Source organism: Panicum virgatum, chromosome 2K (assembly GCF_016808335.1).
Source record: "Panicum virgatum strain AP13 chromosome 2K, P.virgatum_v5, whole genome shotgun sequence".
In the NCBI taxonomy this organism is placed as follows: Eukaryota; Viridiplantae; Streptophyta; class Magnoliopsida; order Poales; family Poaceae; genus Panicum; species Panicum virgatum.
In genome coordinates, this window is record NC_053137.1 from 32,078,373 (window position 1) to 32,100,282 (window position 21,910).

At 48.7% G+C, this 21,910-nt stretch overlaps 1 protein-coding gene, 1 long non-coding RNA gene and 1 other non-coding gene across 4 annotated transcripts; 2 read left to right on the forward strand and 1 right to left on the reverse strand.

Annotated features, from left to right (window-relative positions):
- Window positions 1-7,723: 7,723 nt before the first annotated feature.
- LOC120695224 lies at window positions 7,724-8,347 on the reverse strand. The gene is made up of 2 exons (XM_039978521.1): window positions 8,309-8,347; window positions 7,724-8,200 (listed from the first exon to the last, which is right to left on the reverse strand). The coding sequence occupies exons 1-2, from the start codon at window positions 8,345-8,347 to the stop codon at window positions 7,724-7,726; spliced, it is 516 nt and encodes a 171-aa protein (XP_039834455.1).
- Window positions 8,348-15,760: 7,413 nt separating this feature from the next.
- On the forward strand, window positions 15,761-15,867 carry LOC120696422. Its single transcript, XR_005684192.1, has one exon. It is a non-coding gene; the product is annotated as a small nucleolar RNA R71 (small nucleolar RNA).
- A 2,503-nt stretch (window positions 15,868-18,370) lies between these two features.
- On the forward strand, window positions 18,371-20,055 carry LOC120673371. 2 transcript variants are annotated; one of them, XR_005674638.1, is made up of 3 exons: window positions 18,371-18,543; window positions 18,614-18,731; window positions 19,288-20,055. It is a non-coding gene; the product is annotated as an uncharacterized LOC120673371 (long non-coding RNA). The 2 variants fall into 2 exon arrangements; XR_005674637.1 differs by having other exon boundaries at window positions 18,614-20,055.
- Window positions 20,056-21,910: the final 1,855 nt, after the last annotated feature.

Sequence of the window (21,910 nt, forward strand, 5' to 3'; positions counted from 1 at the left end):
CGACCAGCGCCGCCGCCGTCGCCCCCTTTCAACCCTGGCCATCCGATCCGTTTTGGACGCCCAGATTAGATCCAAGATCCTTTAGATCTGAGCCGCCAGATCCTAAACCTACGGCCGAGATCCAAAGTCAACGGTTCGGCTTGGATTTTTTTCTAAAGAGACCCCCAACTTTGCCTATATCAACCCGCAGTCCGATCCTATTCAAAAATATTTACCCAGAGGTCCTGTTTTTAGCGTTTTACCCCCTGAGCTTCTTTAAAATAGGACCCGCCGTCCAGGTTCATTCTTTTTGCGAGTTAGACCCTGAAGCTTTAGTTTAATTATGTTTAGGTCCTCGGTTTTTGCAGAAAACCCCCTGGAACTTAGTTTTTCTCGCAAATAAGCCCCTGAACCTTGTTTTTAGCCTAGTTTATGCGTTTTAGCTCCGTTTTTAGCGTTCTTTATATCCACGCGATCGTTGTAACGCATAGAATAGTTCTAGATTAGTTTAGTGTGCTGTTTTTATGTATTGTTGTACTGTTTCTTAGTTTTTGTTAGTGTTTGCTTGTATGCTTATTATTGTGCATTGTTTTGGCCATGTGTTCGTGAGTAGACGCTGAGTTACCGGAGGAGCCCCAGTACCAGTTCCCGGAGCAGCCGTCTTCGGAGCTGTTTGAGCAGCAGCCAGAGCAGTACGAGGAAGGCAAGTGTAACATGAACAACCTATCACTTTAAATACATTTTCATACTGCATTTTAATACTGTATGCCTATAAGGATTTCCTAGCCACCTTATATCCTTTATATATATCCTTGGGTTGCATTTTGGTTAGTTGTGCTAGGTTGCTGCGCTATAACACACTCTGGTCCTTTTTAAATTAATTTGATTAATGGTTTATTTGAACTTAATTCTGAGAGTGGCCCTCTGTGCTTCGTGCTTGAGTGGCTCACGTCTCGTTAAAATATGGTTTTTTTGTAGAAACATGGTTTTAGGGGGCCAGCATGGTGCTTAGTGCTTGGTTGGCCACTCTCCATAAGGACCGGTTCATAGAGCGACAACCTGGGACAACAGCGCTACCACAAGGCTAGAATGGGATAGACTTGGCTTACTAATTAGGTCTTTTTGGTTTGGAGTAACTTACCTGCGGGGCAGGGGCGGTAAGCTTCTATGGCCCTCGTGCTGAGTGGCCTCGTCTGTGCTTCGTGTCTTGACGCCCACTAGACCTGCTCCATAGTCTGATCCACCCTCGCGGTTACTCCCTACCAACGAGATTCTTTGTAAAGGCCTCATAGTGAGTCGCTAGTCATCTCACCTAAGGAAGTGTGATGAACCTCTAGCGTAGCTCACGACTTGTGGGTAAAGATGTGCAACCTCTACAGAGTGTAAAACTGGTATACTAGCCGTGCTCACGGTTATGAGCGGCCCAGATCCTCCTTTTGATTAGTGGGGTTGTCTCCTTCCGACGAGGGAGGTGCCTCTCGGGGTTACCTTGGTGGCTTGGTTTCGGTTGGTTCTCAGTAGTATCATGTTTAATCTTGATTAATTACTATGTAACTGGGTTAATGGTAATTCATCAACTCGTAGTAAATAGCTTTAATAAAATTTTGTCAACACTTAAAGCTAATGCAGTTGAGTCAGCCAACCTTAGAGCCTCATAGTTTGTGTTATACTTGTTGAGTACAAGTTGTGTACTCACTCTTGCCTCTTCTCTACTTTTTCCTCTTGTCAACGCTACTGCTGCTCAGTTCCTGCCGACACGAGGGAGTTCGCTCAGCGCTACCAGGACTACGAGGACTTCTAGGTGTTCGTCTCCCAGTCGACGTCCCTGTGGCGCCCTGCTTCAGCTTCGGAGAGTCTTTATCGTATTTTGTACTTTGCTTCCGCTGTATCAGACATTTTTGTCATTATTGTAATAAATAACATTCGTATTCGTTTTATTATATTTTTACATGATATGTGCTATGATATTGTTCATTCTATTGTATATACGTGTGACTTGATCCTGGCATGTATATGATTGCTCGGTTTATGTTCTTTTATAAACCGGGTGTTACACCATCCCTCCCAACCCGTCCGTGCTGGGACAGCGGAGGAGGAGGCAGGCCATCCGAAAGATCTCAGCCTCGAAGGCCGGCATGAGGTGAGCCCTGCCAAAGAAGCCCACACTGCCTCGAGGTTGGGAAGCGAGCAGCTGAGGGTGGAGGACCCCCGAATTGTCTGGAGAAAGCGCCAGTGCCGGCGCCGGCCGCGCGGAAGGAGAGGCGGCGTTGGGGCTAACACGCATGGGAGGCATCGGGTCTCCTCTGCTCGTGCCCCGGTCGCAACCTCCTGCCGTGCAGTTGAAGCTATCCTTCATCGTGCGCCGCAGTAGAGGGTGAGTGAAGTTGGGCTGCTGCCCCTTGGTTTTGCTTTGGATCTTGAATTGCGTCTTGATGCTGCGGAATTTTTGACTTTGCAGGAAACGGAAGGTGGAGGATTCCGCTGATGACACCCGTTGGGTCGAGGCGACTACGCCTCCTCCGTTGGTGGGAAGCCCACCACGGTCCCGCGTTCGCCGGGAGGCGGTGCAGGGTGAAGAAGAGGAGGCCGGGTGGTCCGCCGAGTCCGCCACCAGAGAACCCGATCCGTGAGCTATTTCCTATTAGGCAAGACCCCATCCTACCCGAGGCCGACCGCACAGAGCAGTAGGGGGCCGAAGGGGACGAGCCGGCCAGACTGGCGGAGGAGCTCCGCGCCGCCGCTCACCGTATGGCAGAGTCGGCCGAGGTAAGATGCCATCCTCTGGCCGTGTAGTTTTTCATGTTGTACTGGCTTCGTTGCTAATTGCAGCTTCTTACTAGTCCCTGGTGAAAGGCCCTTATTTGGTTTTGGTAATTGAGTGACAACTTAGGTGGACTATAAGTGTTTATGTTGAGATACACAGGTGAATAGTCCACACAAAGACACTAGTATGAGCAACATGTGCCATGGAGGAGAAATGGCTAAAGGTTGATGCTATGCTCATATAGTGTGATGAAGGAACTCACTTCATATGAGACATGCATGGAGAAGATCAAGACAAGGCTTGGCTTGATGGATCGGTTGCAATGTTGAAGGGCAAGTCAAGGCTTTGAAGCGAGGGACCGCGTGGTGGTGAAGCTTGAGCTAGACTTGGCACCGATGGACCGAGGCAACGGTGAAGAGTGGGCAAGGTCAAGATCGATAGACCAAAGAGGTCATGTGATGATATGGAGTGGATCATATCATTCAAGAAAGATCAAGCCAAGTGTTGACTCATGATGATGATCAAAAGGCTTGATGGAGTTTGGTGCTTGTGGCATCAAAGATGAAATGGAATGGCAAGACAAAGGTATGACTTGTAGGGCATTTCATTTCACTAATCAAAGGTTGTGTAGAGAAGTGCATGACTGGATTTAGGATAGATGGCCGTACTATTAAGAAGGGCAACCTTTTTTGCATATCGGTCATCTAGTGCCACTTGAGCGATCTAACATTGTGATGTTGCTAGGATCGAGTGGCATGGTGAGATCAAGTAAAATCCTTTGAAAATGATTGTGAAAATGCTAACACACATGCACATAGTGTTGTTCACGTGGTGGTGTTGGCACATTTGCAAAGGAGAAGGTGTTGGAGTTGTTGTTGATCAACTTGTGGGAAAAAGAAATGACGGGCGGACGGTCCGGCCTTGTTGGCGGACGGTCCACCAGTATAATTCAATTTTGTCCAGAGAGGCTACAGCCCTATTGGGCTTGAAGGCCATACTGCGGAAGTCCTCAAGTTTTAGAGAAATCGTCCAGAGAGGTTGTTTCTCTGGCTTGGCCTGAAAGGTTGGACTGCGGACGGTCCGGCCCATGGGCGTGGATGGTCCGCAGGTCACTTAACAAATTGACCAGAGATGTGTTGGGTCTCTAGTGGGATTTAAAAGTGAAGGGCGGACGGTCTGCCACTGGGGTGCGGACGGTCCGCAGGTCAGTTGAGAAAATGTCTAGAGACGATTTCGCTTCTGGTGGGTTGCATGATGTGAAGGGTGGACGGTCCCCAAGGGGTGCGGACGGTCCGCCCCTCAAACTTTATGTTTGTCCAGAGACGCTGTCTCTCTGAGTGTTCGGAGTGTCCGAACGGCGGACGGTCTGCCAATATGGAGCAGACAGTCCGCGAAGGGCTCTAACGGTCGACTCTGACACATAATCATTGTAGATCTAGCCGTTGGGTTTGAATTGTGGACGGTCCAGTTTTTGTGAGGCGGACAGTCCGCGAATGCTATGTGTCGATGGGTCTTTGAGGTAACGGCTAGTTTGGAGCCTCCCTCTATAAATAAAGGGTGTGGTTGGCCATTTGAGGTTGCTGAGCACCTTGGGGACTTGGTGTCCTTGTGTGAGAGTGATTGAGAGCCCTCTACTCACTCTAACTTGATAGTAATCATCCGATCGAGTGAGAGAGCAATTCTAGTGCGATTGCTTTGAGAGATTGCATCGAGTGGCACTAGGTGATCGTGTTGCAAGCCGGTGTGCTTGTTACTCTTGGAGGTTGCCACCTCCTAGATAGCTTGGTGGCAAGAGGCTCCGTTGAAGCCCGCAAGAAGATTGTGCGGTACTCCGGAGAAGAGATTGTGAGGGATATTGTGCTCACCCCGCGGGAGCCACGAAGAGCAACTCTAGTTGAGCGAGACGTGAAGAACAACAAGTGGTCCGGCCGGATCATGTGCTAGAGCTCAGTGTGAGCACTCCACGTGGGAGAGTGTGACTTGAGAGTCACGACTAGCAAGAGGATCAGCGGCAACCTTGGAGCTTGTCTCAACGGGGATTAGCTTGGTGGTAACCAAGTGAACCTTGGGATAAAAATCACCGTGTCAACTTTGTCTACTCTTCTCGATGGTTTACATTCTCCAAATCACAAGCCTTGTATTTAAATTCATATATTTCTTGTGCTTGTGTAGTTGCTCTCTAGTGATTAGTTAGCTTGTGTAGCTTGCTAATCATCTTCTTGCTTGTGTAGCTAGAAGTAGAGTTCCTAGTGTAACTAATTAGCTTGTGTAGCTTCATTAGTTGCTCTTGCTTAGATTGTGTAGCTAAGCAAGTTGAGCTCTTGGGTTTGGATTGTGTATCCTTGTCCTTGAGCATCTAGTGAGCTTAGGTTTGTCTTTGTGCTTTTGCTCATTAGATGTGTAGGAGCTCCCCCTATTGTGAAGTATAGTGCTTAGACTTGTGTGGTTGGCATTTAGAATTGTTAGGAGAGCTCTTGATAGCTGGCACTCCATTTTCTTTGTGTAGGATCTTTTTGGAGGTGCCTTAGAGTCATAGTTAGAGGGGTGAAGTCTTGGCTAAGCGAATAGTTTCAATTCTGCACAAGTTTTGGTTAGCCGGCACAATTAGTTTTAGAAAGGACTATTCACCACCACTCTAGTCCGCCATCTCGACCCTACACCTGGCCGGCCTGAGCCAGCGAGCCGCCGAGAGGCTGCGGGGTGTGTGCCGGTCGCGGACAGCCGGCTCAGGCAGCTCGAGTCCCGACTGGCAGAGTTGGAGGCTCAGAATCGCCTGTTGGAGGAGCAGCGGGCGGAGACCGAGAGGGCTCTCGCGGAGGGGAAATGGGGTAAGGAACGTGCCATGCTCCACACCAACTCCTTTGTGTTCACGCTAATCAGTACCCCTCTCAAGGCTGGAGAGAAGGAGGTCCACGCTCTAAAGCGTGACTTGGCGGCCTGCGAGAAGGCCAATACTGACCTGCAGAAGGACAGGGAGGCTGCGAAGGCGAGGGAGGATTGCCACCGAGGGCAAACTCTACTCGGAGCGCCAACGCGCGCGAAGGTATGGTTTGGAAACCATCTTGTTTTTTTCGAGTGAACTTGCATGGAGTAGAAGTATGACCTTGCTGACAGGAGTGGAGGCTCAGCTGGCTGAGGCGCTCGTAGCCCTGGGGCGTCTCATCGGCAGGTGGACGCCGTCCTCGTGGCCTTTGTGCCGGAAGGCGCAGCCACGGCGGAGGACCTAGAGGCGCGCCTGGAGGCGGCGCGCGGGCGGCTGGAGGTCTTCGCCTGGAAGGTCGCCAAGGACGCGGCCCAGTACACCCTGGGACTCATGAAATCCCACTACCTGGAGGTCGACTTGGAGCCTGTGGGTGACGGAGATGGCGCCGGACACCTCGGACCTTGCCTGGTCCGACTACCCTCACCGATGCCCGGCCGATCGCGGAGCGTGTGACGGTTGACCTTAACTTGTGAATGTAGAGACTAGGAAAGTGGTCAGCGGATGGCCAATGAACAATATTTATTTTGTATGTAAATGAATTTGCATTGTTTTAGTGTTTTTATTCCATAATACGAGAGGTTTGCTGAGTTGGCCGAGCAAGTTAGGAAAGACGACCCTGCGATGTGCCTTTACTTGCCGGGTTGAGAGCTGGTCATCAAGCGCGCAAGTAGTAAGAGGTGACGCAGGGTGGTTCCAGGACTAGCAGGGTTGTGCTCGCAACAACTAGTTCTGTTAGGGGGTTGTCTACGCTGAGTAGACTTGGGCAGATCGGGCTGGCCGAAGCCCAGCCCCCGAGTGTGACAGGCGAGTCGGACTGACCGACGCGCAGCCCCGAGTGTGCTAAACAAGTTGGGGAGAGGAAAAGAGACAAGTACAAGTAACTGGAAACTTTGAACTTATTAGTAACTGATGAGTCGAGTACATAGCTTGGTTTATTGTTCTTCTACGGATAGAAGCAATGAAGGTGTTCGATGTTCCATGGGTGCCCATGTCCGTTCCATCCTCATGCTGGAGCCTGTAGGTCCCTGGGACGACTATACTGCTCACGATGAAAGGGCCCTCCCATGGGGAAAGTAAGATTGCCTCCGGGGGACTAGACCCATCGGAGTACCAGGTCGCCGATGTTGAAGTCGCATTGCTGGACATTTTTGTCATGATAACGACGGAGCTGCTGCTCGGACCGGGCGTGCTGGAGGGCTGCCGTTAGACGGTGCTCCTCGGCCGAGTCGAGATCGGTTCGCCGAGTTGTTTCGGCCTCACCTTGGTCATAGTTCTGGGTGTACGGGGCCCCAAAGGCGATATCCGTCGGGAGGAGGATAGCCTCAGAACCATAGACCATGAAGAAGGGGGAGTAACCGGTGGCCCAACTTCTCTGCGTGCGCAGCCCCCATACTACCCTGGGTAGTTCTTATATCCATTTGGAGCCGTATTTTTTCGATCGGGTCGAATATCCTGGCTTTGAGCCATTGGAGGATCAAGCCGTTGGCACGTTCCACCTGGCCGTTACACCTTGGATGAGCCACGGAGGCGTAGTACACATTGATGCAGCTCTCCTGGTAGAAGTCCCAGAATTCAGATCAATGAAGGAAGAGCCCAAGTCCGTCATGATCCGATTGGGCACTCCGAACCTGTGCGTTATTTCTTCGATGAACTCGGCTGCCTTGGCTGCTGACGTGGATGAGACCAGCTTCACCTCAATCCACTTTATGAGTGTGTCCGCCTTGTGCCGCCTTGAGTGGTCCCACCGAGTCGAGTCCCCAATTGGCGAATGGCCAGGATGGAGGGATCGTCCGCAGAGCCTGAGCCGGGACGTGTTGCTGCTTTGAGAAAACTGGCACCCTGGGCATCGTCTGACGATGACCTGGGCATCGTCTGACGATGACCTGGGCGTCGGCCAGTAAAAGCCTGATCTGAAGGCTTTGCCATCTAGGGTTGACGCTCCTGCGTTTCCCGTAGGTTCCCGAGTGGATCTCGCCAAGGAGTTGGACTCCGTCTTGCTAGGACATGCACTTGGAAAGGGTTCCAGAGGAGGCCGGGTGCCTGAACAACTCGGTTCTGATGACGACGTAGTTTGCAGCTCGGCGGGCAAGTCGCTTGTGCTCCTTGTCCTTTGGATAGGACTTGTTGTTGATGTTGAAATCGAGTATCGGGGCTCGCCAATCTGGGTCGGCGACCAGTACTTCCTGACATAGGGCTGGCGCTAGGTCAGGCATAGTGGTACGTTCCTCTTTGATCTTGATAGTGGGGGAGTTGAGGGCTTGCACGAAGACTCCAACCGGGATGAGTGCCCGCTTGGAGAGTACATCAGCTACCACGTTGTAGTCCCATAGGAAGTGGTGGAATTCTAGGCCATAGAAGTGGGCCTCGAGCTTATGTATCTCCTTGCAGTAGGCTTCCATCTTTTCCTGAGTGCAGTCCCAATCCTTGTTGACTTGTTGGATGATGACTTTGGAGTCACCGTAGGAGAGGAGCCTCTGATGCCAAGGGAGGCAGCAATCCTGAGGCCGTGGATGAGAGCCTCGTACTCGGCCGCGTTGTTGGTGGCCTTAAAGAGTAGCTGCAGGACATACTTAGCTACTTACCTCTCGGAGAGATGAAGAGGATGACTGCACCAGCACCATCGAGGTTGAGGGCGCCGTCGAAGTACTTGATCCAATGCTTGGGTCATTCGTCGGGTGGAGGATCATGTATCTCTGTCCACTCGGCGATGAAGTCGGCCAGGGTGTGTGACTTGATGGTGGAGTGAGGGAGGAACTCGATGGATAGGGCCCCTAGTTCCACCGACCACTTGACGGCCCGGCCATTGGCGTCTCTGTTGTGAAGTATGTCGCTGAGTGGGAAGGAGCAGACCACCTTGACATTGTGCGCCTAGAAGTAGTTGCGCAGCTTTCCTGACGTGATGAGGATCGCGTAGAGGAGTTTCTGCACCTGGGGATAGCGCAGCTTGGACTCGCCGAGTACTTCACTAATGAAGTAAACGGACATGGCCTGGCTCGTCTCGTTCGACGACCAGGGCGGTGCTGACCACATGAGTGGTCGCCGCGATGTAGAGAAGTAGCGTCTCCCCATCTTCTGGAGCTGTGAGGCCGGGTGGAGTTGCGAGGAACACTTTGAGCTGTTGGAAAGCTACGGCAGCTTTCTCGTTCCACTCGAAACTTGTCCGACTTCCTGAGTATGCCATAGAAGGCCTGGTACAAGGGGACCAGCTTGGTCATGTTGAAGCCCATGTCCTCCAGGGTCTTGGCGAAGATGATGTTGAGGGCGCTGCCTCCATCGATGAGCACCCTGGCCAGACGGATCTGGCGGATCACTGGGTTTATCACGAGGGGGTAAGCACCCGGCCTAGGTATATGTACCCAGTGGTAGCATCGGCCAAAGGTGATCGGGATCTCCGACCAGAGGAGGGGCTCAACGGGTGCCTGAACACCGAGTTGACGTCGCGGTTGTGCAGCTTGATACTGCGCCAATAGGACGGCGCACTGGAGCCTCCGAAAGATGATGTTGACCACTCGTTGCTCCTCCTGGAAGGTGCCAGGTAATCTGTTTGCCTTGCTGATTGTCCTCGTCTCGCCTGGGCGAGCGGTTCCTGCGGCTGCGGCCATGGGAGCTTCTGGAGCTACCCGGGCTTTTGCGGTCGTCGAGCCTGGGTCGCTTGGGCTCTTCAGGGGCGACGCTGTGGAGAGGGCGCGGCACTCGCACGCCGTGTGGTTGGTTGTCCTTGTGCCAGGGGCACTTGGTGTCAAGGAGCCTGTCGAGCTCCTCCTGATCAAGGGAGGTGCGCTGCTGGGGCCAATCGGCGATGGCGATGGTGTTGTCTGGGTCGTGCTTGCGCTCGCAAGCCTTGGACGACTCGGCGCAGTCGCGGTTCTTGCCGTGTCATGGAGGACGATCGTCGCCTGGATGCGCCGAGCCGTCGTCCCTTTGGCGAGGAACGTCGACGGGGTCGCGACGGTCTTTGTGACGACAATGTGCACGCTCGGCGTCCTCCATGTCGACGTGTATGTTCAATACTATGGAGGCCTTGGTGGAAGTGGTACATCATGTCCCTGTCATCAACCTCCGTAATCGTGTTACGGTTAGCAAAGTACCTTTTGATGTAGTCACGCAGGGACTCGGAGGGGAGCTGCGTGACGCTGCCCAGATCCCATCTGGTTTTGGGACCCGGGCAGGCTGCCTGGTAGTACTGAATGAAGGTGGTGCAGAGATCCTGCCAGCCAGTTGAGCACCTGGTGGGTCATCATCACCGGGAAGTAGGCCGCCATGATGTCGCTGTTGCTGTTGGTAGCTTGAACGGCGATGGCGTAGGTGCACAGCCATGTCTTGAGGTCGGATTCTCCATCGAATTTCTCGATGCCAACTGGCTTGAAGGTCGCGGGCCGCTAGATGGCTCGCAACCTGTCGGAGAAGGCGGAGAAGCCGTTGAGGTCATCCGCCGGGTCGTAGTCGTTGCCGCAGGGTTGACGATCGTGGTTGTTGCGGTTGGCGCTGGGTGCGCCATGCTCTTCGTCGTAGCGGTGATGTCATTCCCACTCGGCATCGTCCCGCTCGCGATGGCGGTTGGTGATGCGGGGTCAGAGATCGCAGTGGTCGAGGTGGGCACGGAGATCTGGCTGGTTGACCTCCACCTCGCGATGATGATAGCGTACCGAGTGGTTGGAGCTCGACTGCGTCCGGTAGTTGGAGTACTCCTTCCTCAGGCCTTGGGCCTGAGTTGCTGCAATGTGGAGATGAGTACAAGCTTTTACAATCTCAGGATTCGAGGTTCCTGGGCCTTGGTGGAGATGGATGCCTCCGCCCCAACCCGGAGGTTGCGGCGATCAGCGTTCTCAAGGTCTTCTTCACCACGGCGGATGACTTCCTCGTTGGCCCGGTGATCAGCACGAAGCGTATTGCGGTGAAGACGCTCTGCCTGCTGTTGGTCGTCCTCGCCGCTGAAGGACTCGGAGTCTAACTAGACGACCGAGATCTGGCGCCGGCCGTCAGGATTGTTGCGGTTGGGCGGGAGGGTGAAGACAGCGACCTGATATTCGGCCTTAGGGGATGAGTGTGAATCAGATCGGTTCTGCTCCGAGTCGGACTAATCCAACTCGGTGATGCATAGGTTGCCCATACGTACTCGGACCTGGTCCAAGTATACTGCCGAGTTGTTGCGGAGCCCGTTGTGGTACGATGGGCGAGTCGCCTGGATGACCCATCACGCTCTCATCGAGTTGTATGCCCTTAGCGATGGATCTGGTCACACGATCTATTACGGAGATTAGACCGGTATTGGAGATGACAGGGCGACGTGTTGCCATGTGGCGAATGATCGGAGGATTGTTGATGTCGAGTTCGGAAACTCGACGAATGATGGAGCTTTGCGCCGTCAGATCAGATCTGACGCTTGTGGAATTGCCACTATCGGTGCTCGAGGGGCTGGTGGGTGGGTTCCAGGGAAACGTAGTTTCTGGAAAACTACCGAAGGTGAAGGAAAATCGGGCGGCGGCCCGCATCTGGATGCTGACGTTGGTGGAGAAGAAGACGCTGGATCTTGATGCCATCGAACTCGCTGTAAGGACTCTTGAGAAATCTCCCCTACCTAGCGCGCCAACTGTCGGATTGCTTATCCGGCAAGTCCACCAGGGGTAGGCCCGGCGGTTTAGATTTGTAGGTAAAGGGGGGATTTCGGAGCCAAGAGTTAGATGGTTGCGAGATGACGCTAGGGTTTAGACAGGTTCGGGCCGCTCGGGAGCGTAATACCCTACGTCTTGTGTTTTGTGTATTGTATGAGCTTGACTACGATGAATGATTAGATGTGATGTTTTGTTTTCTATGGGTCGCCTCACGGCGCCTTTATAAGCCAGGTGCCGTGGGTTACAAGTACGGGAGGATATCTACTCGGGTTGTTACGTGGAATCAGGTCAGTTGAGATCCCTAGATATCCGAAATCCATATCCATGCCTTGATCCTGATCATCGGAGGAATCTTCCGACGTTCCAGCCGAGTGCCTGTCCGCCGGGGTAGTCGTGCAGAGTGGTCCTGGTTGAGTAGGTACCTAGTTGGGAGATAACTACTCGGCTGGGAGGTACCTGGATGTACCTCCGCCAGGCAAGTTCCTCAGTGATAAGCAAGTTCTACCAGAGCCATATATTCTTTCCGATGAAAAAAAACCTTACACATATATTGCTTGATGTTCTGTTGAGTTTTGTCAAATTGTGTGACCCTAGTGAGATGCTTTTCATGCATTCTCGATCATAAGCATGTACATGTCCCATCCATGTGCGACATTCCTATATCAAGAATTAACACTGCCATCCATCCATTCTCCATCAATAAATACTCCATGTCTTGGTAATCTCTATCGTAGAACATCCCTGAAATAAAACAAAGCTAGACTATGGTTGCCCCAAAAAGAGAAAAGATGGCATGCCAAAGAAGCATGACCCAAAAAAAAGAGAGAAAGAAAGAAAGAGAGGGGTAGCCATGTCTCAAAAAAAAGAGAAGAAAGAAAGGGATGATACAAGAGAGAGAACCAATGCCTTAAGGAGTAAGCCATATCAATCCATCCATCCACTCATACACTTGCACCTTTTGATCGAGATTATATGACTTGTTTCTCCATTGATCCTCTCTTTGATTTTACAATACATGGAATGCTAGTATGCCCTGTCCTTATCCTACCCTGAGCTCCACAAAAGCTTTATGTAGTAGTAGGAAAGACAGAAGGCAGACACTGCCATGGTAAGGATAGTAAAAATTGAATGCTTCGAGAGAATCATATTGAGAACTTTGCCATGTTTTTGAAAAATTTTCAAAAGATGTCTCCAGATGGATTGCAAATCTATGAACAAGTAAGTATTATTTTGTGCACCATTGTAACTCTCAATAGCCCAAGACGAGGAGACAGCTAAGAAGCCCCATGAAGGAGTAAGTTACTTGTGCAAAGCTAAGAGAGCCAACGCATTTAAGCTTATAGATGAACACCTCTGCTTCAAACTATGACATGACAGGTATGTATGAGTTAAAGTAATTTTATGATCAATAACCTGATTTGTCCTACTTTGCTTGAGACAAGCAAAGGACGGCTTGGGGGATCTTGTTGACGCTCACTAACGATCAGTTCCAGGCGTCAACTTGATCAGAAAATCATGAGAGTTTGCATTTCTTACACGCATCTTTATTCAAATAAGTCCCTAAATCACACTTCACCTTCTGGAAAATGCAAGAAGTGTTTTTGAGCTAATATGCAAGTTGCAAGCACACATTGGCCCGACATAAAATCACAGAAAACATCAGAGCACCGATTCAGGCTCAAATGGACTAAAAGTGGCTCAACAACCCAGCTCAGACAAGCCAAGACAGGCGGAGACCAGCGTGGAGCAGCCAAGGAGGCCCAGGACAGCCTGTTAGACGAAGCTAGGGGTGGTTGGCGCCCATGGGCCGTCGGACGACCACCCTGGTCGGCCGACCAGGCCCATGGGCCCCACCGCCTCAACTTCGCCACGTGTTGCCTCCTCATAGGTCCCTTAGGTTGGTTTCCTGAGTCTCAGCCCGTGGCTCCCTCCTATAAATACAAGGGGAAGGGGTAGAGAATGAACACACGCACACACCACACTCCCCTCTCTTCTCAAGTCCATCTTGTGTAGTCTATAGGCTTAGTGGAGTTTAGTAGGAGTTTAGTAGTCATCGAGTAGCTGAAGTTGCTCGAGAGTTCTGGTATGGGTTCATCTCTAGTCCTCTCTTGTAATATTCGGTCGTTTGTAATAGAATTAGACTATGGTTACCGATATCTGCTCGAAGTATGTTCTGAGTTATCGGATATATGCTTCTTGATCTGGTTGCGTTATCGTTCGATGCTTGCAATGCATGATCGCCCTGTGCTTGCGATGGCCAACATATCGGCCTTAGAACTCTATCAACTGCTCCAGTATTTGTATGTTTGCTCTAGTATGATGTCTGTCCATCTGGAGGGCAGGGGCTCCGTGCGGGATACTAGAGTATCGCATACTAGTGTAGACATGGTGTCTCGATTACCTAAGTGTTGCTGGATGTCAACTATAGCCACGGTTTGTAGAGGTAGCCGGCAGATGGTGACAGCCCTGTTTGAGCCCTAGTAATCCTCCACGTTTGGTATCGGGGGTAGGTGGTACATAGACCCGGCGGGGTGTACGGGCTCCTCTCGTTGCTTCGATAGTGGTCTCCCTGTTGTGTAGTTTAATCTCCGACGATCTAACCATAAGATAGCATAGATATAGCTAACCTAGCACAATTGACTCGAGCTCTAACTTCTACCTTGCTCCCGGCCTATAGCATCTTCTTTTGTTTATTTATCCTGAGGGTAGTTGTGTGTGTGTCACACTACCTCCTACCATGTTATTTATCTTACCCCTGTTTTTGCATTTGAACATCCAATCGAGATAAAGTCCATCAACTAGTCTATATCTCTTCATTCACCACCTTCCCTGCGGAAATATAAATGACACCCTGGTATACTCCCGGGTAAAATGCTACAGCAATATTCCGTGCGCTTGCGGATTTATTCGTGGTTCATGAAATACTTGCCACCCCAATTGGCGTCTGCGGGCGTCATCGCTGTTTTCCGACGATGATGCTGGTAGGCGCCAAGATTGCCCGCACAGTTACCGCATTCACACTTTGTTTCAGGTTCCCTCCCGGTTGCCTGGGTAGCTCCCCCATGTTATGGTTATGATAGGATGAGGCCAGCTGAGTTACTTTAGTTTCTATCAATTTATTAAAACTCAACTGATTTTTAATAACAGAGTTAAACCCTTCTAGTTGCACAGCCAAAGACTCAAGAGTTTTATCATTAGCAAGAAATTTCTTACTAATGCTGTCATTAATTTGCTTTTGGCCGTACATGAAGTCTTTAAACGAGGGCTGAAAAACTGTTATTAAAATTGTTACCTTGCTGTTGGCCGAAGGGGAGTTCGGGCTTAGAATTCCAACCTTGCCGAGGATGGCAGTCTGAGTCATTTTTAGATAATGGGAAAGAGTACCCGGCCTTGACCTCAAAAGAGGCTACGACCACTTATTACAAAGCTTGCAGCTCATCCGTCTGCGAACACAATGACAAAAGTAAGCAAAAGGCGACAAAGCCAACCCAAAAGTTCGATGAAGACGCTTATTGAGTACCAATCCTATTACTAAACCTCCATCCATAATTGGCAAATAACTGCATGACCAAGACCTCTATGGTTTCACATGCCTTATGTACTGCCTCCTTGTCTTCGTCACGCCTTTGTAGTTGTGCCCAGAATCTGAGCCAATGGGTTCCTCGATACAGTACCTGTAAATAAGTTTTAGTTGGAGATTTGTCAAAAAACCACATCATTCCTACTAAGCCAAATGGCCCCAACACAAAGCAGATGCTCCTACTAACAGCTGTCTTTTTAATTTAGTTCCAACCCCTCTAAGCCAATTACCAAACATATGAGTAATGCTACGAGGCGGATTTAAATCAAAGGCAAAATGTACGTCTCTCCATAGGAACTTGGCTACATGACAATCAATAAAGAGGTGTTGAATAGTTTCATCACTAAAACAAAAGCAACACTGTTTGTTACCATTCCAATTCCGTCTTGCTAGATTGTCTTTAGTAAGAATAACACCTCTCTTTAAGTACCACATAAATTCCAATTCCGTCTGAGTCATTGGGAGTGTCATTCCCAATGGAGTTCTTGTCCTCTTGAGTGAATGGGCAACATTTGCCCGAGTGTCCAGTATTGCCACATTTCTCACATGCCATCTGAGACTCAGTAATCTGGTTGACCTCCTGGTGCGGAGATTCCAGCTTTTCCATGAGAAGATCCATCTTGGCTGCCAGCATATTGACACTGTCAATTTCATGTATTCCTTCTGCATGGGCCGGCTGCCTATCTTCCTTCCAACTCTGGTTGGATGCAATCTTGTTGATGAGCACTCTAGCTCTTGCAACATCGAGAGAGAAGAATGCTCCTCCCACTGCTGCGTCAATGTGATCTTGCAATCGCTGGTTCAGGCCATGGAAGAAGTTCTGAATGATAAGCCATTCTTCGATGCCATGGTGTGGGCATGTTGTAATGTATTCCTGAAGATGTTCCCAGGCTTCCGGGACTGTTTCGTCCTGGAGTTGTTGAAAGCAGGAAATCCTACTCCGAAGGGTGTTGGTTTTGCCCACCGGAAAGTACTTGACCAGAAAAGCATTGGAGCACGTATCCCAAGTGTCAAATCCTTCCTTTCAGGTGTAAAACCACGTCTTTGCTTTCCCAAACAAAGAGAATGGGAATAGCCAAAGACGAATATTATCCATCATAGTGCCTTTTGGGTTGATTATGCTGCTCACTTCTAGAAAATTCTACAAATGAGCATTGGTGTCCTCTGATGCCTTTCCGCAGAAGGGACTTGCTTGGACCATGTTGACAAGACCAGTATTTATCTCACTACCATCAGTGCTTTGGTCATTCGTCAGTCCAGTAGGGATATGTCTATTGGACGGGGCTGAGAATTGACGGAGTGTCTTCTGAGCCATGGGTATTGAAGCTGGTGTTGTCAAACTTTGATCCTAAGAAAAATTCCTTCTGGTAGGACGACTATGCGTTAAACAATTCACCCAATTCTTTCTGGATCTGAGTTGAAGTGATATGATAGATCGAAACTGGTCCGGCACTGCTCTGTAGAAATCACAAAGATACCTAGAGCAATGGTAATCCCGCTAAAATTAGCGGTGATAAATTAGTAAATTTTATCAAACTATTCGACAATATCTTTAGCCTATCGCTTCCCCGGCAACGGCGCCAGAAATGCTTATTGGCATGGAAAGACTCCTAACGCACTTCTATACTATCGAGCCAGCTGTTGGTACTTTGTAACGTCACGAATAAAATCCGCAAGAGCACGGATACTGTTGTAGCTTTCACCCAAGAGTATTCTAGGGTATCGTATCCACTGGGGAACGTGAGTACACTATCTATGGGTTCAGGCTCATCCAAGGACACACACGCCGGTGTAGGAGGGATAGAAAAAAGAGGACTTTCTAAGATCTAGAATCTATATTTAGAAGAAGAGATCACGTCGCCGTTATGCTTCAAGCTACTAGTTTCGACCGGCTTATACAAGCCAATAGCTCCAATAATAATGCTCTATCCAATATCTGAACGTGGAGGATTACTAGGGCTCGAATAGGGCTGTCACCACCTGCTGGCTAACTCTACAAACTATGGGACTATCAGACAACTGAGTGGTATAGTCTGGCCTGGATACCACATCTACGCTATTCCCTACTAACCTTAGTCTGGCCAAGACTTGCCTTTTCTATCCGGGGTCTTAAGCTAAGATCAAATGCTACTCTCTAAGCATACACTCAACTTATATAAGGCAGATATAATAACTTGCAACAAAACTCTAATTCTAAATAAGAAAGACTCGAACACTTACAACCGAATAAGCATCCGTTGAGGTACAAGCGGAGAAGAGTGCCGACAAACCCGGCACTTCCCCAGACTCCTCCTCACTCTCTTGTAGATGTACAAATTGGAGAAGAGCACCATTATCGGCGCCCCTCCTTAGTACCTCTACCCTCTCTCCTACACTAAACACAAGCTAAGAGGCTCCTCACTTGGTGGTGAGTGATGTCTCATTTTGGAGCCCCTCCCCTCATATATATAGGGGGAACCACCGGCAAATTCGCCCAAAAATCGACCCAAACCACCATGGAGCACCAACTATACTTCCCCATGTGTCATCTGCAAGTCGGTAGGGCCTGTGGGCCGTCACCACATGGTCGGCTGACCATGTTCGTCGGCCGATCGTGGGCCGAGCCCATTCGGCCCGGTTCTTGGTCTGAAGGCTGCTAGGTGGGTTCTCATGTTATGTATGTGGGTCATGGCTTGTCTTGAGTTAGTTCGGTAGATCTGGTGGGCCCGAAGATCCTCGTGAACGCGTTTGATTCGCGGAGAGATTGTTGCCTCGGATCAATGATGTGTCACCTTGCTTTTGGGCTGCATTCTCCTCTCATTTCCAAGCATAAATATCCAGCACATAAATGTACACCAACACTTTGTGGAATTTGTTAGCAATAACTCCTACTACTAGTCTTGACGCCCGTCTTTCATACGCTCATGCAGGAGCTGATAGCTTGATCTGATGGCCGGGTTTGTATCTTGACGCTTGAAGCCTGTTTTACCTGAATTTCTGCCCGAATTCCAATATAGCAATATTTCTAAAAGGAAATGTGGAATTGGCTCTTTCTGGATAACATAAGCAGTTAAGAGACTATATTCTCACGATTTCAGGCTCAAGATGACGCTTGAAATGAGTCTTTAGCGAGCATCAACAAGATCTCTCACACTTAGTTCTTTGCTCCTCCTCGAGTAAAGGCAAAAACTAAGGCGGACCCGACTGTAATATCTCAATTGTTCATATAATTTTTATTTCTTATTTCAAGTCGAGAAAGATTAGGGAGTTGATTAAAAGTTGACTTTTTGAATCGTTGGTCGTATGAAAGATCGGAGACCGTGGCTGCGTAGATCTCGTCGAAACGAATCCGTTTTACTACTCACACGCCTAGTTTGGATAACGGGGGAATTGGTGGCAAGTCGATAAATCTAGACCGTTGGATGTGGCTTAGGTTTTCTGTTTCACAATGTTTTTCCATGACTCCAATTCCTGCGCCGCCACCTCCTGATTCCATTGCTGCCCCCATCTATTCCGCCTTGCCGTTGCCTCTCCTAGCCCTAGTGCCGTCGCCCTTGTTTCTCCCTTTGGTGCTGGTGCGAGTAATCTTGTCAGGCTGTCTTCCGGTGGCTCCTGACTCCATCATCCCCAGTGCACCTCGCAAGTGGTAAGTCATTGCTGGCATCTGAGTGGTGTGCTGCAGCATGTGGGGAGGTTGAATTACCATGGTGTTGCAGTTGCTTGAACCAGGGAATCTACGGGACAGAGGAGAAAGGACAAGCAGAGAGGAAGGGGAGTCTGAATATTTTTTCAAGCTCGTCAAGTTCTCTTCAAATCTGAGTTCTTCCCTACAAGGTTAGCCTTCAATTAGTCACTCGATGCCTCTAGCAAGGACTGAATGGATATAATTAGCCAAAGATTTTGCTTCGTACCGATCGATTTCTGTTGCAGGGGCTTTTAAGTTTAAAACTGGTATTAAGGCGTCCAAAATTTCAACATCTCAACAATACAAAAGTTGTAGGTTTCGTCGATATCTTTCCAATGGCGCTGGTTTCATTCAATTCCGATTAGCGGTTTATGAGATATCATCGAAACTGTGTCGCTGTTCCCTTTAGAAAAGTTGTGCGCAGAAACTGTTTATCTATTTTCGACTTATTCAGAAGCTGAATTTCCCCTGCGCCCTGTAACAAAAGTTGTAGAAAATTTTCTGTAGATGTTCAAGATGTATTTATTGACTGCATTTGGTTAAGTGAATCAAAAGTTATGGGCCAAACAGCGAGTAACTCAGAGAATTAGTTGAATTTTCAGAACTTGTGAGAGTTAAGGTTTTAGGCTTTTAGCTCCGGATTTCTTCCGGTATATAGGCTTTTGGTCGATATGAACTGGTTCGTGAGAGTGGTTTATTCCACAGGTTCGATAAACTATAGCAGCGAGGGCGTGGCGCCGGGTTCTCAACAAGGTTAAGGCAAGTGCACGACCAACTTGTTTGTTGGCAAGTTGCTTGCAATTTCTTTTCTTATGTTATCCGATTGCTTTATCAAGTGTTTATGATATCCAAAATCATGATCTGTTCATGTTTTCTGATCCATGATTCCAGTTTCAAGATATTCTTTTAAATTCCATTCATGTTCCGGTGTATTCGGATGTGCAATTTGGTTCTTTTATTCATGTTCCTGTGAGTAAGTGCTGGACCCACTTGCTCGGCTTTACCGGTAAATGCTAAGGATGTTTCAAGTTGGGTCCGTTTCAGACGGAAACTACTATTTCATTGGTGTTCATTCACTCATGTTTCATGGATCGTTGTTGCTATGTTATTTCCAGTTCTAGTTGTGCTTGTTGAGTATTCTTACTCACCCTTGTGTTTAATTGGTTTTTAGGTACCAAATGATTGCGGCATGCATGGGAAGTGGGAGTAGCACTTTCTGCAAGAGATTACACACACTTTTTTACATTTTTAGTTGATATTGTCGATTCCTAGAGTATAAATGGTTAAACTTGGCTGCCTTATTCTTTCTATGGTTGAGACGAACTTAGTTGGTCGGGTCAACTTATTTCTTTTGGTGTTGGATTGGGATGTGATGTTTATTCATCATTCATATGCTATTTCGATAATTCTTCATATAAACTGCTTATCCAGTATGACCTATTTATAGGGAGACTCTGTCGAATTTCTGTTGAATCTATATACTTGTGTTTTTATTACGTTTTTGGTAGCCTCCGAGTTTGGAATAAATCTGGGGTTAGTCCACATATGGAATTCAGCTCAACGACTTACCCATTTGGAATTGATGAATTTCCTGCATAGGTTAGTCCACATATGCAACTAATATCTATAAGAGTATTAACTCTGAGGTTCACCAATCAAACTTGATACCATGTCAGTTTGACCAAAGAAAACATTTTGACCCAAACATGATGCTTGGTTTAAGAGGCCTATGAATGTGTTATGCATCACACATTCAAACCGGAGCACACAAGAACAGATAAAGAAAACATGACTGAGCTTTATTCAAAGGGAGATAATCATGAGCACGAACCTGGTGATCCTCGGGCGACCTCCCGGAAGGGCTTTGTTTAATTTTAAAAGCAGGACATTGAAAGCACTTACCATGGTGTCTTGTTGACGAAGACTCAATGTTGTCACCATGGAAATTCCTCTCATATTTTTTTCTCTTTTTTTTATGGAGCAAGAAGCAAGAACCAACACCATTTCCAAACCAAGATAATGAATTGGCATGAGAATAACTTACTTGGGTACTGACATACCTCCCTCCACACTTGGAGTTTGCATTGCTGGGCAATAGAACTTCAAGTGTGTGGAGTTTAAGTCTCCTTCCGTAGTTGTTCCTCCACCAAGACATATCGAGGCGTTGTAGTTGGTGTAGTTGTTGGCATTTCTTAAGTCGCTATCGGGTTTGCGAAGACCTTGACAACAGCCTCAAAAACGCATGTTGGCGGTCCTTAGTGCAATCACTAGAAATTTGGGCACCGACCCATCCTAGCAACTGCACCTAAGGGGTGCCACTCTCGTGGTATAATCTATACGATTACAGATGGATCCGCAAGCACACGGATATACTGTTGTAGCATTTCACCCGGAGAGTAAGGGTATCGTTATTTATTTTGTCACAAAGGATGGAAGTGGCAAAGCTATTATATTAACATTAACCATGACGTTGTGCCTCAAGTAATACGCAAAACTCTAACAGGGGTAAGCTGAGATAAAGAAATAAGCAAGGGTAATGCGACACAGCACACAACCACACTCCAGGAGGAAGGAATAAAAGAGAGAAATGGCAAAACAAAGGTCTAATCTATCCTACATTAAGTCAACTGGAGCTTAGACTAGATTAGGTGTCCTAGTGCTTCTATCCAAAACTGGGGTCATTTTAGGACATGGTTATGACTACAGGTGCCAGGAAAATGGGATAGCGGGGAGATGGTCCCGCGCCGGAGTACATCCAGTCCCGTTACCTCTTTGCTTAAACTCCTACAACGAACCCGAACGTCAGGGAGTATGCTAAACGCAGCACAGCTGTTATGCCAGACGGACAGGGCTGTCACCACTTGCCATCTACCCCAGTCACACCGTGGAGCACGGTCATATCCGAAGGATCCCGCATACCCGAGCACCATGCTCGTGCATAAAGTCACTATCATAGTGTCCCCGGGTCTCCTACCTATTGGATGGACAAGTAAAATGCTATAGCAAGCCCGAAAGCACAACGAACCCCTATCCATACCCGGATCATCTAGCCTAACCAAGACCTTAGCATAACTCATGAATGAACTAAGCATGGATTGATAAACTATCAAGATAGCAAAGAAACCATGACATATCTCTATATTATGAATAAAAGTCTGACAAGTCAGATACAAAGAAATACCGGGAGCCGAGGATTGCTCAACGACCACGAGAACGATTTGATTCGCTAAGGAAGAACTAGCCTAGCTCCACTACCTAGCTAAGAGCAAGAGATAGAGAGCCTCCTTGGAAATGAGTGGAATGTGTGTGTGTGTGTGTGTGTGTTGAG

Coding starts and splice junctions, on each gene's coding strand:
- LOC120695224 (XM_039978521.1), bottom strand. CDS start 8,347: ATGGTGCTGGTGCAGTCATCCTCTTCATCTCTCCGAGAG. Junction 8,201..8,308: donor CCTCTTCATCTCTCCGAGAG/GTAAGTAGCTAA, acceptor CCTTGGCATCAG/AGGCTCCTCTCCTACGGTGA.